Below are 16,792 nucleotides of genomic sequence, written 5' to 3' on the forward strand. Positions count from 1 at the left end.
ATGGTATCTGGCACATAGTAGGGGCTTAATAAATGTTCACTGAAAGACTGACCTGGGACTTTGAAAGACAAATACAATTTAGCCTAGCAGAAGCGAGTTAGAACTGCGGCCAGGAACAATGAGCACAAATATAGGAAGACACCGGTTCTGTGGAAAGGCCTGGAGTGGTCTCCCAGTGAGGAGTTTGGCCTTAACTGGGTTTAGGAAGCAAGAGCCTAGATATGGATACATGAAAGCCATGAGTTCTCAAATTCAGGTAAAAGAAATAGACTGGCAGGAGTTTGGAAGCATCTCTTCTATCTTCAGTGATATCAGTAGAGGACATGATTAGGTCCCCAAAGGAAGTAAGTACCCAATTAAAAAAGACAAATATAGACTCAACATTCCTAATGGCTGGATCTGCCCCAAAATGGATTAGACTGCCCCAGAAGACCATAGGTTCCTCCTCCTTGGAAGTCTTCAAGTAAAAATAACAACATCAAATGTTGTTGACTCATTTCAGCCATCTTTGATTCTTCATGACCTCATTTGGGAGTGGTTTGCCATTTCCTTCTCCAACTCATTTTATAGATGAGGAAAGTGAGGCAAACACAGAGTTAAGTGACTTACCCAGGGTCACTCAGCTAGTAAATATCTGAGGCCAGATTTGAACTCAGGAAGATCAGTCTTCCTGATGCCAGGCCCAAGACTCTTATCCACTTCGCTACCTAGCTGCCCAAAGGCTAGACAACTGCTTCTTAATGTAATGGGAATTCCTTTCCCCATATGTGTTGGCCTACATGGCCACTGATGTCCTTTCCAGATCTAAAGTTCTGCCACTCTGTAACACCTCTGGAAAAGTACAAATAAGGCAGGGGACCCTGAAGATTTCAGGACTCAAGTCCCTCTGCCACGTTCCCCACAAGCACCCACACACACACCTTTCAGAATCTGGCAGGCCATTCTGTACTCTTCGGATCTCCGGGTGGCAGCAAAAACCTGTGCAGGCTCTTTCTATGGGAGAGGCAGGTGTCTATGAAAACGAAACGTTGCATATGTTGTCAGGTGTGGTCAACATGCGGATGGATTTTTGCTGAACAATTTTTTTTCATATTTTTTTACAAGCATAAACATGCACAAGCTTGTGCCAAGACACCCAGGAACAACTGGTCCCACCCTATGCACTCTCCTGATTACAAGGGAAACTATGGATGGAGGAATGTAATGTTAAAAAAAAAAAAGCCATCAAGAAATTTTTTTAAGTGCAAAACTAGTCCAGATTGTGATTAATTCAGACTATAGCTGAAATTATTTGCCTGGGTGAATTGGGGTGGGATGGGGGGCTGTTAGTGGGTGAGCATGCTGAGTAAAATAAACAAAAATACATGTTTATTGACTGGCATCTTAAGAGACTGATGATTTATACAGCTGAGTAAATTTCAGGCCCTGATTATCCCAGTGAAGTAGGGCATTGGTGTCTCCAAGTCTCTTGCCTGCTTTCCGTCCCCATTTCCCCACCTCCCATCCCTTTAAGTCACTGCCCACTGCCTAACATCTACCTTCCGGGGTCTGTGGTTGGTTCTAATGGTGCCACAGGGAACAACCCTAGATAAATACTGGGTAATTTCTTAGGAACTGCTCAAATCCTGAGTTCAAATCTGGCCTCAGATACTTACTGGTGGAAATTCGCTTAACCCTGACTACCTTAAAAAAAAAAAAATCAGGATAGGATTCAAACTCAGGTCTCTTCCTGACTCCAAATACAGTACCTTATTCACTTACCTAGCTAAATCAGATAGGTGACTTAGTGACCCTGGGCAAATCACCTCACCACTTTGCCTCAGTTTCCTCATCTGTAAAATGGAGATAAGAATAGCACCTACAACTCAGAGTACTTGTGAGGGTAAAATGAGATATTTGTAAGTGCTTTGCAAGACTTAAGGTGCTTATATAATAAGTTCTAGGTTTTCTTACCCTATCTACTTTGCAGGGTAGTTGTGAGAAAGGCACTTTGCAAATTTTTTAATTCTAGTGAGTGTTTATGATAGTCCTTGATGAAATGAACTCTGGAGATGATCCTTGAGTTTGGATTTTCAGGAGCCCTGGTAATTTATTGATCAAGTGAGATAATGTATGTAAAAGTGCTTGCAAAGCTTAAAGCTCGATATAAATGTTAGCTAGTATTATGATTGCTATAATTATTCATGGAAGTAGATGATATTCAGGTGACTGGATAGGTAATGAAAAGGGTAGATAAAATCAGATTTCCTGCTTCTGCTCCCCTCTTCAGACCGGAGTGGGGAGGTTGGGTAGGAAGATGGTGCTACTGGCTCCTTAAACACACGAACAATTTGTGAGGGCTGGCCAGGCCACCAGCTGGGCCCCTGGGCAAGTTGGCCATTGTTTTGGTGACATCATCTCCAGGCATGGGTTGCTCCTCTGCAGATGGCCTAACTGTTCAAGCCAAGATTTTCCCTGGAAATTTTGTCCAGAGCAAACCACTTATTTACTGGGCACCCTGGGCCAGAAAGCTCTGCAGAGAGCCCAAACCTCTCAACTGTCCACATTTTCATTGACCCCCCAAGAACACATAACATTAAACATACATTTTTTAAAAAGTGCTGACTATATGCCTGCCAGGCACTATATTAGCCACGGAGGATTCAAAGACAGAAACTGAAACTAAACAAAACTAAACAATATCAGATATGAAGGAGCTTAGGGGAAAACAACACAGGCATAGAGAAATGCAAAATATATACAAAAGTCAATACAAGTCATTGTAAATAAAGGAAGGGCATTAACAACTGAGGGGATCAGGACTGGGTGCCATGCACAAATGTCACTTGAACTGAGACTTAAGGAAGTTAGGCATTCTAAGATGCAGAAATTAGGAGGGAGGGCATTCTAGGCAGGAGGTAGAGCCAATGCAAAGGCATAGAGACTGGAGGTGGAATGTCATATACAGGAAATATCAACTAAGCTAATTCCGTGGCAACTGTAGAGTCCCTGAAGGAGAGCAGTGTATAGTATGCCTGGAAAAGGAGGCCAGAGCTAAATAATGGAGGGCTGTTGATGTTTATAATCCTAGTATACATGTGTGTTCATGTGGGAATGAAATTGTGAGGGTGTGTGGAGGTATATGTAATCTTGTATCTAATACCTAGGCCTGGGTATTGTATCCCATTCTGGGATGGTCTGGGGTCTGCTTGTAAAACAAAAAAATAAACCAGGTGGGAAAGGGGTCTCAGGTCTTGTCAAGCCTTCTTTACTCTACAAGTTTTGAACCCATATCTGTTGAGTCAGTCTTTGCATGCTACCCTACCCTGCCTGCCCCCACCCCTGCTAGATTTCCCCACCTCTCCTAGCCTAAGTGAAAAACAGAATTGCTTCCTCCCTTAATCTCAGTGAGGAAATCCAGATAATGCCTCCCAAGGGGCCAAGTAGACATTGCTGGCAGGAAAGACTGAGGGTTCCCGCAGGATAACTTACTGGATGGCCTTGGCCAAATTATCCCTCCTCCTCAGGTCTCAGTCTCCCCATTTGTAAAAATGAAGGAATTTACCGTGTGATCTTGGGCAAGTCACTTAACCCCAATTGCTTTACCTTACCCCCTCCAAAAAAAGCAAAAAAAAAATCTGAAAAAAAATGAAGGGCTTTAGACTAGATGATCCCTAAACTCCCTTCTGGTGCTAACATTTGGGGATTCAATCCAAAGCTCAGAATTGTTAGAGAAAAAGAAAAGTTGGATGAAGACAAGCAGGGATCTCAGCTATATGTGCTTGTCTCCCTTCCTGCCTGGAGCATTTCTTTGCTGGTAAACTGAAAGAGGAGGTGGGGGGGAGGAATACCTGAATGGTTCTTGACAAGGTGGAGCGAGGAGCTCCCATCTGCTCTGTGTAACAACCCCATCTCCCCCACCAGGCCTCCTTCTCGGCTCCTCCAAGTCCCCTTCCTTTTAACATCCTTCCTGCCAGCCCCAGGCTTCCCCCAAGGTTCCACCAGGTCACAGCTGGGGCTGCAGATGCTGAGGAAATAGTCAACAGATCTATGGGGGTTGGGGAAAGGGGGGTTGAATGTGTGCCTCCTCCGAGGATCACCTAGCAAAAGAGCAGAGAAAAAGGAATTTTCCTGGAAGTAAACACTTAAATTGCCACCTTCTTCAGGGACCTCCCTCACCTGACCTTAAGTAGAATAAGCCTTTAGGACCCATTAGTAATCAACTCTCATTGATCCAGTGTCTAGTATTTTCTAGACAACTTTACTGTTACTGTCCTTCCTCCTGCTTTAATTCATAGAGTGGCAGAGCTGGAAAAGACCTTAGAAAACTCCCAACTCCTTCATTTTAAGAGGAAGAAACTGATGCCTAGGGTAATTTAAAAAAATAAAGCAAAAAACAAAAATAGAAAACCTGCTCAAAGCACAGAGAGCTAATTAACTGCAGACCCAGGACTGTAGCTTTGGTGTCCAAACTACTTTCCCTTTGCTCATCAGCATCACCCGAGGTAGCCAGATGAGGCACAGAAGACAGGAAGACTTAGACTGACTCATGATGCATCTGGGACAGGATGGGATGGGATGGGGTCTGTGATTGGGTACAATTCCAATTGGGGATTTTATGTGGATTTTCAATGGCCTAGGCATTTCCTGAACCCCAAAGCTCAGATCAGGAAGAACAGCTTCTTAAGAAGACAGTGCTAGGGGGACCCCAAGGTTGTCACCTTGACTCCTACAATTCCAGATTCTTCCCAAAGGCATGGAAATAGACGGAATGTTGAGTCTGGTGGCTCCCCCTTCGTTATGTTCAAGTCAAGACCTGGTTTGTGGACAGAAGGCTCTGCTCCTCAGTGTTGCCTACCTTGAGAAATATGTCTTCTGGTCCAGAATTTAACATCATCAGTAGTCTCTCAGCACTTACTTTGGCCTTAAAACTTTTCCTAGGTTCTGTCAAGATCCTCTGAGCTCAGCATGCGCTCTTTCTGTTCAGCTAGTGAGAAAGTGATACAAAAGACGCAGAGGTTACCTTAGATTCAGGCAGCTAGCTGCCTTACACTGGTGATCAGCCAGGTACAAGAGGGCAAAAACCAACAACAGTCTCACAGATGTGTGATGTTGGTCACGAGAGGGTTAACTTTGCAGATAACTGTCTCACAAATGTGTACTGTTAGTCATAAGGGGCCAGGTGAGGCAGGCATCTCACAAATGTTGCTGTTGGTCATAAGAGGACCTGAGTCAGGGGATGTGAATGATTCCTGGCTGAGAAGATGTGAATGGTCTGATGCAACCCATCCCCACCACAAGAAAAACAAAGCCTGTATTAACCTTGGGCCTGAAAGCATTAATGCAGCTCTCCAATGGGGTCTTAGTGCTAGGGAATAACTGAGGTCTGGGACACTGTCTCAGAGGAAGTCTGCAACTGAATGGGACCATTTCCTTATACACAGGTGTGAATGTACTCTATGCAGAGGGCTAGAGCAGGAGGAGTGGGTGAAGGGCAAGCCTCCTTTTTCCAAGTGAACCACTCCTATAGATTTCATGATCAGACAGCTATTCAGTGGAATTTAGGAGAGTGATCATCCCCTACCTTGGGAAAGAGAGACAGGGAAGAGGGAACGAGGGGGGGGAGAGTGAGAGAGGGGAATGGGAAGAGAGGGAGAGAGGGAGGAGGCAGGGGACGGCCCAGACACCCAGGGGACATGTACTGAGGCACTCAGTCCAGGAAAGAGCTACTTGGTAATAGCCCAAGCACTTTCCCCTGGGATTCCCAAGTAGGTTTAGTGCTTCTGTGATTTCTGCCTTCTCCCCCTGCTCTGAATGGAAAGCATTAATGAAGCTATTTCTCCCTCCCCAATTCCCCATTCTCAACCAGTAAGAGGGGCTAGGAGGGGCTGTGGGCACAAGCCAGTGAGTGGAAAGGCTACTGGCAGCTCCTTGACTAATTATTCATATTATTCATTTCTGTTTGGTTTTCCCCTTTCTCCCAGGTCCTTCTCCTCTGGTCCCAACACCTCTTCTCTCCTTGGCTAAGGTTTTCTACCCTCCAGACTCCAGCTTCCCCATTCTAGGACTGGCAATGGGGATCCCTGAGCAGTTGCTGCTGGCATCCTTAGCCATGGTCTCTTTTGCAGGTAAGAGATTTCATCTCTGCTCAGAATGAAGATACTGTCAGTAACAACAACAATGATATTAGCTGTCTAAATTTGCAGTTCTTTGGCACCTTTCTTTCCAAAGCCTTCTGCTATCCATGATTTTATCTGTTCTCCTGTCTTTGCTACAAGATAAGGAATGAGGATTTCCTCCCTTGTAGTATAGATGGGAAATTTGAAACCTAGAAAGGTTAAGTGATTTAACCTTAGAGGTTAAGTAACCCACTTCAAGGGTTGGAATCCAGCTGCCCTGATTTGCAGTCCTATCCATTAGAATTTACTGGGGGGGGGGGGGGGGGGGGGGGAGGTAGACCAGGAATAAATGAACAAAAACAAAAGGCTGCTAAGATCCAAAAGACTGGGGGTAGGGGCAGAAGTTTGGTTCTTGAGGACAACATTCCTATCTTGATAAATAAGGAGAATTATGGAAATGTATGGAAATGTGAACATTTGAGTTCTGGAAAAGCAAAGGCATGAACTATCTAACTTGTAGAGGATAAAATTTGTAATCCAAGACTGTGTAAGAATTATAAGCAGGCTGGGAAAGGGGCCTAGGAAGGAAAATAGGTATAGAGGGTTCCACCTGGGACAAAAGAGAGTCTTAAAAATAAGCTGGGCTCTGCTGGGAAGTCGCTCTTAGATGAGACATGGAAGGGAAAGTACCTTGTCTCTGAACCCAGAGGAAGAGCCCCAATTCCTGGGGTGCTTTCCCCTCTGTCCCCTTTAATGAGAGATAGTGAAGTTAGAGGGAAGGCCTGAGGAGAGACCTAAGCCAAGGTACCCCAAATATGGTACCTTCTCCTTCAGGAAGTTAGAGGTAGTCCTTGCCTACATTGTAAAGGTAGTCCAAGACTCCTCCAATAAAAAGAAAAGGAGGGAGGTAGGAAATATAATTCTTCAACTCCTATGGTTCCCCAATCTCCTAGTTCCTCCTCTCCCACTTTAGGGTAGAGGTCTCTGGCCCCTCCCAAGACTAGGTTATATATCTCAGCAACTGGGATTCTTTCATTCTGTACTGTACCCACCTACTTCCTTCCCCTCCCCACCCCAGGGGAAGTGATTGCTAGGTTTTCTGAATACCTCATTTCTTTTCCACATTCCCCAGACAAGTTCAGAGTTAGTCAGTTGGGAAAGGAAGGAGACTGACCCAAATCTGTAATTCTCTGCTTCCCCATCTTCCTCTGCAAGAGCAGCTAGGGTGGGAGCTTGTAAGGGCTGGTAACTGGGCTTTAAATCTTGAGTTCCCCATCTAGCTCAGAGCTCAACTGGGAAGAAGGAGCTTGCCCTAGGAAGGAATGGAGGGGGCTGTCAGAGACGTTCGGGATAGACTGGCATGAGAGAACCATTGGGTTCCTTGGCTGCCTCCTGGCTGTAGGGACAACAGGAGGGCTTTGGAGCTAAGCATCTCAACATATTTTGCCCCTGCAAGGGTCATATCTTCATTGCTAGGGTCTCTGTTGACCCCATTGGACCCAGAGACACAGAAAGGATGTGATTCTTGCTTGTCTCCTTAAGTCATTTCCTGATCTCAAAACCTTGGGTGTTACCTGGGAAGGCAACTCCGGCAGTCTTATCTGTCTTCTCTGATCTGTGTGGGGGAGGAGGAATGGAAATCCTGCCTGGGTTCTCCCGGCATCATCTCCCAGGTAGATCAGGTCATAAATAAGGACTTGCTCCCTGTCTGTGGATTCCCCATGCTTCCTCCTCAAGCATCCCTGAAGCTTTCATTGACTGCGGTTGAGACTGAGAGCCCCCATCTATATATGAGTTCTGTGGAGGCTGCTGGAGGCTGCCAGGGATAGCTGTGAGTGAGTTATAGGATGGAATGGAGAGGGGCAGAATAGAGGACACAGCAGATGACAAAGTACAGTAAACCACACCAGGACTCTGCAGTTTAGGAAGAACATCCTTTGTGTATATGAGTGTGCAAGTGTGAGCATCCATGTGTGTTGTAAGTAGAAAGGTATGTATGTATACAAAGGGTGTATATGAATGTATAAGTAGGTATGGTTATATGTACTGTGTATACATGGGAAGGAAGGTATGTGTGTATAAATGTGTAAATACACATATAGAAATATATATGATTGTACTAATTGGCACGTGTAAGTTTGCATATATGTAAACACATGTAAGTGTGTAAAGGTGTGTATGTGGAGGTGTGTGATAATAATACTGAGTCAACATTTATTTTAGTCAGCTTGTTAATATTAGCAAAGCTTTTTACAAATATTTTTTTCATTTTATCCTCACAACAACCCTGGCAGGTAGTTTATACTATTATACTATTATTATCCCTATTTTCCAAATGGGGAAACTGAGACAGGCAAAGGGGAAGTGACTTCCCCAAGGTCACACATCCAGTCAGGTTTTCCTAACTCCAGGTTCAGGAGTGGCTTATCCACGCATTGCCCAGCTTCCAGTCACTTTTAAAGACTTTTTTTTTGGTGGACCAGACCTATGATTTCATTGGCATATGGAGAATTCCCAATGAGGAAATTCCCCCTCCCAATGCTGATTAGCAATTGTTCCACAATTCCTAGTCTTTGAGAGCTGCCTGGGACACGGAGAGTTTAAGTGACTCGCCCAGACTCCCACCCAGGAGGCGTCAGAACTTGCCTTCATGTCCTGAGGTCCTCCCTGTCTGCTTTCTCTGTGCATGGCCTCTCTTCTAAGATGTACCTGCTCATTTGTGAATGGTTTGTGATCTGCCTGAGCCGGGAGCCAGTGAAAGAAGCTGCCACACTGAAGAAAGCACAGATCAGTGCTGTCCATATGTCCGTATGAGTGTATTTGTGTACAATGGCTGTGAAAGTGTACTCTATAGTTTATACAAATCTGTGTGCACGTGTGTGTGCCAGTATATTGAGCACATGAGGAGGTAAATAAGATATTTCATAGAGAAAACTGAAGCATACCCTTCCCCTCCCTGCCCTCCCCCAGCCTGGCCCAGCCCTATTAATAACCATTGACCCCCCACAGATCCTTGGAGACCGAGTGTAGTTATTATTCTAGGATGCTTTCAGCAGTCTGCAGACCTCCCTTTCCCCCATGACTCCTTCCCATCTCCGGCCTGGGGCAGCCTCTTCGCTGCCCTGGGCCACGGTCATTAACTCAGGATTAAGCTGTGCTCTCCAGCCCAGGAGATTGAGTCACGTCTCCCAGCTCTGCAGCCCAGCAAATGCTGGGGGAGGGAGTTTCAGGGGCTCTTTCCTTCTTCTGAGAGCTGCTAAGCAGCTGCCCCCCTCATCCCCAAGGGGCCAGGGCTAGGTCTCAGCTGCAAGAGAGTGGGGAGCCTGGCCCCACACCCCTGGAGCTGGGCTGACAGCTGGATGTGGGCTGGGATGGGGGAAGCATTAATTGGTTAATAGGGATCCCCCTTCCCCCATCAACCATCGAGGAGGCATTGAAACCAGCTGCTCTGAGGGGTGGGAGCCAATTAGTGGAGCCGCCTCCCCTCTCCCCTTGATGATAGTGGGGTGGAGGGAGGAGGAAGAGGTCCTGACACAGGGGGAGAGGCAGCCCAGGCTGACAGGAGACCAGCAATGGCTGGAAAGGCAAATGACTGCTTTTGAAAGATACTAATACAGAATAGGGGGTCATGAAGAGTGGGACACCACCGAAACAACCAAGCAACAGCAACATAGAATGGAGAGAGCGCTAATACAGAAAAGACAGAACTCCTGGATTCAGAGTCAGCCCCTCCTTGATCTTGGGACATTTGCCTGCTCAGTTCCATGAGGAACCTTTTCTTTTAGCTGTAATTTATTATTATATAATGATCATTTAATAAATTATTAATAAATTAGTAAATATTAATAGTTGATGTAGTCGCATTTATATAGTTTCTTGTTCAGTCATCTCTGACTCTTTGTGACCCCATAAACCACAGCACTTTTATCCCCCACTATCTCTCAAAGTCCATCTAGGTTCATGCTCATTGTTTTCATGACACTATCTATCCATCTCATCCTCTGCCATCCCCTTTTCCTTTTGCCTTCAATCTTTCTCAACATCAGGGGTTTTTCTAATGAATCCCATCATTCTCATTATGTGGCCAAAGTATTAAAGCTTCAGTTCAGTATTTGACCTTCCAATGAATAGCCTGAATTAATTTCTTAAGTATTGACTGATCTGATCTCCTTGCTGTCTAAGGGACTCTCAAAAGTCTTCTCCAGCACAATTCAAAAGTGTGATTCTGTGGCTTCTCAGTCCTTAAAGGCTTACAAAGCACTTTCCATCTATTAACTTATTATATTAACTTATTTGAGCCTCACAATAACTTTGTCCCTATTGTAAGGATAAGGAAACCGAGGCAGGCAAAGGTTGTGACTTGCCTAGGTCCACACAGGTAGTGTCTGAATGAGGATGAGAACTCAGGTCTTCCTGATTTACCATCCAGGTGAAGATCAGAGTTATAATAGCTTGAGAAACTGACTCACTTTGCAAATATCCCATCCGTTTGTGGCCATGGGGAGAAGCACTGGACTTGCAATCCAAAAAAGAGAGAGATTGGGGAAGGAGGTGGAGGGAGAGAGGAGGAAGGGAGGTGATTTTGGAGAATCAGTCCTGTAGAGCATTCCTTTTATTTATTTAAAAAAAGTTTTAAGAAAAAAAAGAAAGATAAAGGTGGGATAAAGGTGTCAAACAGACATTTACAACACTCTGTATCCTGAACCAGATTAAAATGTCACTGGGAAATATTTTACAAGATAGATAAAAATATAATAGAACATAAATAATGTTAATATGTAGTTTTCTAAGTTAATATGCAGCCAGCAATGATCCTTAAGTAGAGCTTAGTGGCCCTCTGGAGAGGGACATGAGTCATTTGCTAAGGGTCAAACAGATGGCATGTGCTAGGAGTAGTATTTGAACACAGGTCTTCCTCTTTCCTCTTTTAAGGGCATCTCTATTCCCTACATCATTCCACTTCACCTTTAAAACTTGGCCAGAGGGGGAAAAAATCTATGGACCAGGTGAATTTTATTTTTGATTGTTCTAGTACAACTCTCTCATTTGAGCAAAGAGGAAAGTGAGGCCCAGAGAGATTACATAATTTTTAGAACACACAGTCCTCAGCCTAGCATTTAAGACTGCCTGTTAACCTATCTTTCTGGTCTTGTTTTTTTCATAAGTTCGTAGATTTAGAGCTGGATGGAACCTTGGAGACCCTCAGGTCCAACCCTCTTGTTTAATGAGGAAAGCTGAGGCACAGAGATCTTAAGTGACTAGGAAGCTAGGAAGAGAGAGGATGTGAGTCTCATGCTAGTAGCCTACACGCTGTGCTGTTCTGCCTTCCCCAACTCCATGCACTCTGTTACAGTCAGAGGGACAGGAGAAGGGGAAGGCTACTGTGTGCCAGGCACTGTGCTCTAGTGCTTTACAAATATTATCTCATTTGATCCTCATAATTATCCTTTGAGGTTATTATCCCCATTTTACAGTTGGGGAAACTGAGTCAGACAGCAGTCAAGTGACTTGCCCAGGGTTACACAGCCAGTAAGTCTCTGTGGACAAATTTGAATTCAAGTCCTTCTGACTGCAGGAACAGAACTCTGTACACTACAGTATCACCTAGATGCTTCCTTGATAGCCTACTAGCTTTTCCCAGTGCCCAACCAAGATCTCTGGGGTGGAAGGGGCATCACTTTCCAGAAGGCTCTCTCTCCTCATCTTCTCATAGAATCCTTAGCCTCCTTCCAAGGACAGCTCAAGTGACACCTCCTAGAAGAGATGTTTACTGGCAGCTAGATGGCTCTGGATACAGCACTGGGCCTGGAGTCAGGAAGACCAGAGTTCAAATGTGACCTCAGACACTTACTAGCTGTGTGACCCTAAGCAAGTCACTTAACCTCTGTTTGCCTCAGTTTCCTCAAATGTAAAATGGAAACCATAATGGCACCCACCTCACAGGGTTATTGTGAGGATCAAAGGGAATAATTGTAAAGCGCTTAGCACAGTACCCAGCAGATAATAGGCACTATATAAATATTAGTGATTAACTGGTCTCCCACATCTCTTCCTCTTGAAATCATTTTGTATTTATTTGTGTACCTGTTGTAATCCCCCCAACCCCACAACTAGAATACAAGCTCCTTAAGGACAGAGACTATATCTTTGTGTGTGTGTGCGTGTGTGTGTGTGTGTGTGTGTGTGTGTTCCCACAAATGTGCTAGGGCACAGTACCTGACTCAAAAATAATTTTTTTGTGATCCAAACCTGTAATTTCATCAGTCTAAAAAATTCACAAAGTAGGTACTTAATCAGTGTTTGTTGACAACTTGAATTTGTCCACAGTCATGTAGCTGTGTTAGTAGAGCTATAACTCAGTCTTTAGTTATTCATGACCCTATGGTCCTTTTGGTACTAGGAAAAAGATTTACGCAGACCCAATAACTGTCGTCAAGTATTTGAAGGCTTGTCACATGGAATAAGGTTTAAATTTAATCTGCTTGCATCCACAGGGTGGAAGGGAAGGAGTAGGAATGGATAGAAGTTACAAAGAGGCAAGCAGACCTGATGTAAGGGAAATTTTGCTAACAGTTTGAGCCATCCAGGAGGCAGGAGTGGGCTTCCCCTCAGGATAGAATCCTTCCAGCAAAGGCTGGCTGGTGGCTGTGTTACAGAGGGATACTTGTTCAGGGAATGTGTGGATTAACAGAGAATCTTTGAAGTCTGTTCAGACTCTGAGATTTTGTGATATTATGACTTGAGTTTTAGTCCTTGCTAGCTATGTGATTGGGGGGTGGGGGTGGGACTTAACTAGTCTGACTTAACTAGTCAATTTTCTCATTTGTAAAATGGGAATGGGAAATACACTATTAAACCATAGATTATTATAAGATTCAAGTGAGAAAAGTGCTTTTGTAACTGCAAAGTGGTCTCTTTGTGTGTGTGTGTTATGTGTAAGCTATTATTATTAGAGTTTACATGCTGATTTCACTTCATGCCCAGAAATCTGCCCTCATGTCTCACCCAAAGAGCAAAATCCTGCATCTTTCCCTACAGATATGGTCTCTCTGTCTCTGTCTTCCTGTCTCTGTCTCCCTCTGTTTCTCTCAGTCTCCATCTCTCTATTTTTTCTGTCACACACACACAGAGGAATCTCACAGAATGTCTTTCCTAAACTGTATCTGAACAGGAAATCTTTTTAGAATGGAAATAATTGGGGCGGCCAGGTGGTGCAGTGAGTAAGAGCGCCGGCCCCGGCATTGGGAGACCCGGGATTGGTTCCAGCCTCAGAAAATAACTGGCTATGTAACCTTGAGCAAGTTACTTAACCCCAATTTCTTTAAAAGAAAAAAAGAATGGAAAGAATACAAACTATGGGTTCAACTCCTCCTTTAATGTCTATTGTCTGCATGACCCTGGACAAGTCACTTCCCTGGATCTCAGTTTCCTTATCTTGGGAATGAGCAGATTGGTCTCTGAGGGCCACTAAAGATCAGTGATCAAATCTCCAGGGATCCTGGGGGCAGCACATTCTACTTTTATACAGCCCCACTTGCTACAAAGCTGTTCTTTAGGGGGAACCAAAATCTGCCACTCTCACACCAGGCTAGCCTCATCTGGAGAAATGAGTTTTGGCTCTACTCCTAAGCCTCTGTGATTACTATTCCACACTTCCAGCTTGGAATCCAGCCCAGGGCTCTCCTGCCATCTTTGGGCCTGTCTTTGAGGACCAGCCTGTCAGCTCCTTATTCCCTGAGGAGTCATCGGAAGAGAAGATAGCCCTGGCCTGCCGTGCCCGAGCAAGCCCTCCAGCCACGTACAGGTGAGACCCACTATTCCTAGGCTTAGGTCTGGGTTAGATCCAGGCACATTATTTCCTTTAAAACCAATACCAAACCATGCATGAGAGTTGACCTAAGTCCAAGTCTCAGAGCCCCTTGGAGATGACTCCAGAACCAGCCTGTTCTGTTCCCTGGAGCCAAAATTCCCCCTGGCTTAGAACTAGACACCCATCCTTTCTCTTCTCCATTATCAACAGATGGAAGATGAATGGCACTGAGATGAAGCTGGAGCAGGATCCCCACTACCAGCTGGTTGGAGGCAACCTGGTCATCATGAACCCCACCAAGGCCAGGGATGCTGGTGTGTACCAGTGCCTGGCCTCCAACCCGGTGGGCACCGTGGTCAGCCGAGAGGCTGTGCTCCGCTTTGGCTGTAAGTCTTGCAGGTCTAAGGGAGAGGGGGGAGACTGTAGGCACTCAGAGAGGCAATATGGGTTGTGGATGGGTTGTGTTCATCAAGACCAGCCTTATTTGTTGGTAGAATCACTTCTGTAAAGTATGAAGTGAAGGTCAGTTACCCCCCAAAATACTCCCTTGAGGGGGAATAGAACATTTGAACTTGGAGTCAAAAGGGCTGAGTTTAAATCTTGGCTCTGAGGCTTCAGTTTCCTCATCTGTAAAATGGGGATAATAGTAACTAATACAAGGTTGTTTATGAGGATAAAATGAGATAATATATTTAAAGATATTTGCAAATCTTAAAGGTATTATCTAAAAGCTAGCTGCTATTAATTATGATTATGTCCTTGGAGTTAAGTCTTCTCTTTGATGCCCAATCTAGGCAAATTCTTCTCCCTTCCCCCCTGACCACCTATAGGTGAGAAAACCCAGAATGGGGTTAAAGTCTAAACTAGCTTCAGGCACAGAGAGCATTCTTCTCTCCACTAATTCTCACCAAGTGAGAATGAGGTCAGTCTATCTCCTGGAAAGAGTGAAATACTAATTCATTAACATTTTAATATAAATTTGTAGCTTTTTCTCTGAAAAACCATGAAAGGGAAAAATAAAGAGGGACAGAAATTCTCAGTGTCAGGTAGGTGGTAACAGAGCTAGGATTTCTACTCAAGTCCTCTCACTCTAAATAGAAGTATCTTGAATTTGGAACTCAAATTTTTTTTAAAAATGGATGTTGAAAAATATTTACATGCAATTGGGAAATATTTAATGAAATAAATAAATATTTGAAATAATAAGTAGCAGTCCTTTTTTTCTACTGTACCCTGCAGTGTTCCATTTTTAAAGGCACTGACAGGAACTGATGACCTAAGTCAGAGACCCTGAGGTCTGGGCCAGTGGAAGATGGTAATGAGCCCCATGTTGTTGCTTTAGTTTTGCAGGAATTCTCCAAGGAGGAAAGAGATCCTGTGAAAACCCACGAGGGCTGGGGGGTGATGTTACCCTGCAACCCACCTGCCCACTACCCAGGTGAGTCATCCAGTCATTCAGGCCTGACACAAAAAGCAAACCAGATGTCTTATTGAAAGCCTAGTGCACTCACTGACATCCTTGGAAAGACAGTGTGTTGTAGGAGGAGGAAATGAATGGTTGATGCTCAGGCTTTCCCCTTGGGAGCATAGTTGCAGGTACCTGCAATTCTAGTGTCCCATGATGTGGTACAGTGGATTTCTAGACTTAAGAGTTAGGGAAACCTGGGTTTGAATCCTGCCTCAGACCCTTAATCCTCTCTAAGCCTATTTTTTCATCTGTAAAATGGGGACAATAGTACCTACTTCGTAAGGTTGTTGTGAGGATCAAATAAGACAATATATGAAAAGCACATATAAATATCAGCTATTATAATTATCATTCACCATCTTCTCCATAATCTGACCTTCCATAATTGGGTGTCACCCAACCCTTCCATTCTTTTCTCTTATTATTTCCATTCATGAACTGTATACTCCAGCCAAACTTGGCCACTTTCTGCATTACCACCACCACCACCACCACCACCACCACCACCACCTAGCACACTGTGGTTCCCACTTCTTTGCCTTTGCTCATGCTGTCCCCTCTGCCCAGAGCATTCTCCCTTCCCTCTTTGCCTGTTGAATAGATCCTTTGCATGGCAATCAAATGCTACTTCCTATAAAAGCCTTCTTGAGACCTAGTCTGTAACCCGACTTACCCACTTAGAATTCATTGTAGCAGGGAGTAGAGAGATAAAGGCTGGGCCTAGAGTCAGGATGACCTGAGTCACTTAACCTCTGTTTGCCTCAGTTTCTTCAGGTGTCTAATGGGGCTAATAATAGCACCTACATTCCAGGATTGTTGTGAGGGTCAAGTGAAATAATATCTGTAAAGCACTTAGCCAAATGCCTGGCACATAGTAGGCATTTAATAAATGCTATTCCCTTCTTTTTCTTTATTTTGTACCATTACCCAACACACATTGTGGTCTCCCACCACTGTGTCTTTGCTGCCACTGTTCCTTATGCTGGTCTTGTGAGTGTTCTAAGGGCAAGGTCTGTTTTGGTTTTATATTTTGGAGTCAGCATTAAGCAATGCTGGATTTGACATCAGAGGAACTAGGTTCCAATCCTAGTCTGTTACTTATTACACGAAATTGGACAAGTTACTTTCCCACTCTGGTCCTTAATTCCTTCATCTATAAAATAAGGGTTTGGTACAAGATGACCACTTGGGTCCTTCCAGATGTAAATCTAGGAATCTTTGATTTTCAGCACCTAGAACAGCTCCTGGTTACACAGTAAGTCTTTATAACAGTTAAAATAGATTGAATTGTTGAATATAACCTCTCTTTGAGGGACTGAGCCCCCAAGTATAGTAACCAAATGAATCCTGTCCTCATAACCCACTCCCTCACCCAGGCATTACATGTTGTGTCTCCAGAGAGAGGCCCCTTAGGTC

At 44.4% G+C, this 16,792-nt stretch overlaps 1 protein-coding gene across 1 annotated transcript in view; it reads left to right on the forward strand.

Annotated features, from left to right (window-relative positions):
* CNTN2 (contactin 2) overlaps positions 1–16,792 on the forward strand; it is a 55,851-nt gene that overhangs the window by 14,186 nt on the left and 24,873 nt on the right. The window contains exons 2-5 of the mRNA XM_069074662.1: positions 5,964–6,107; positions 13,758–13,902; positions 14,119–14,294; positions 15,251–15,346. Coding sequence (XP_068930763.1) covers positions 6,053–6,107; positions 13,758–13,902; positions 14,119–14,294; positions 15,251–15,346 — 472 coding nt within the window. The 5' untranslated portion in view covers positions 5,964–6,052. The remainder of the gene's footprint in view (positions 1–5,963; positions 6,108–13,757; positions 13,903–14,118; positions 14,295–15,250; positions 15,347–16,792) is intronic.

The sequence above is a fragment of the Petaurus breviceps genome, unplaced genomic scaffold (genome assembly GCF_028583685.1).
Source record: "Petaurus breviceps papuanus isolate PSGF00001 unplaced genomic scaffold, PetGlider_PUasm1.0 90895, whole genome shotgun sequence".
Taxonomy (NCBI): Eukaryota; Metazoa; Chordata; class Mammalia; order Diprotodontia; family Petauridae; genus Petaurus; species Petaurus breviceps.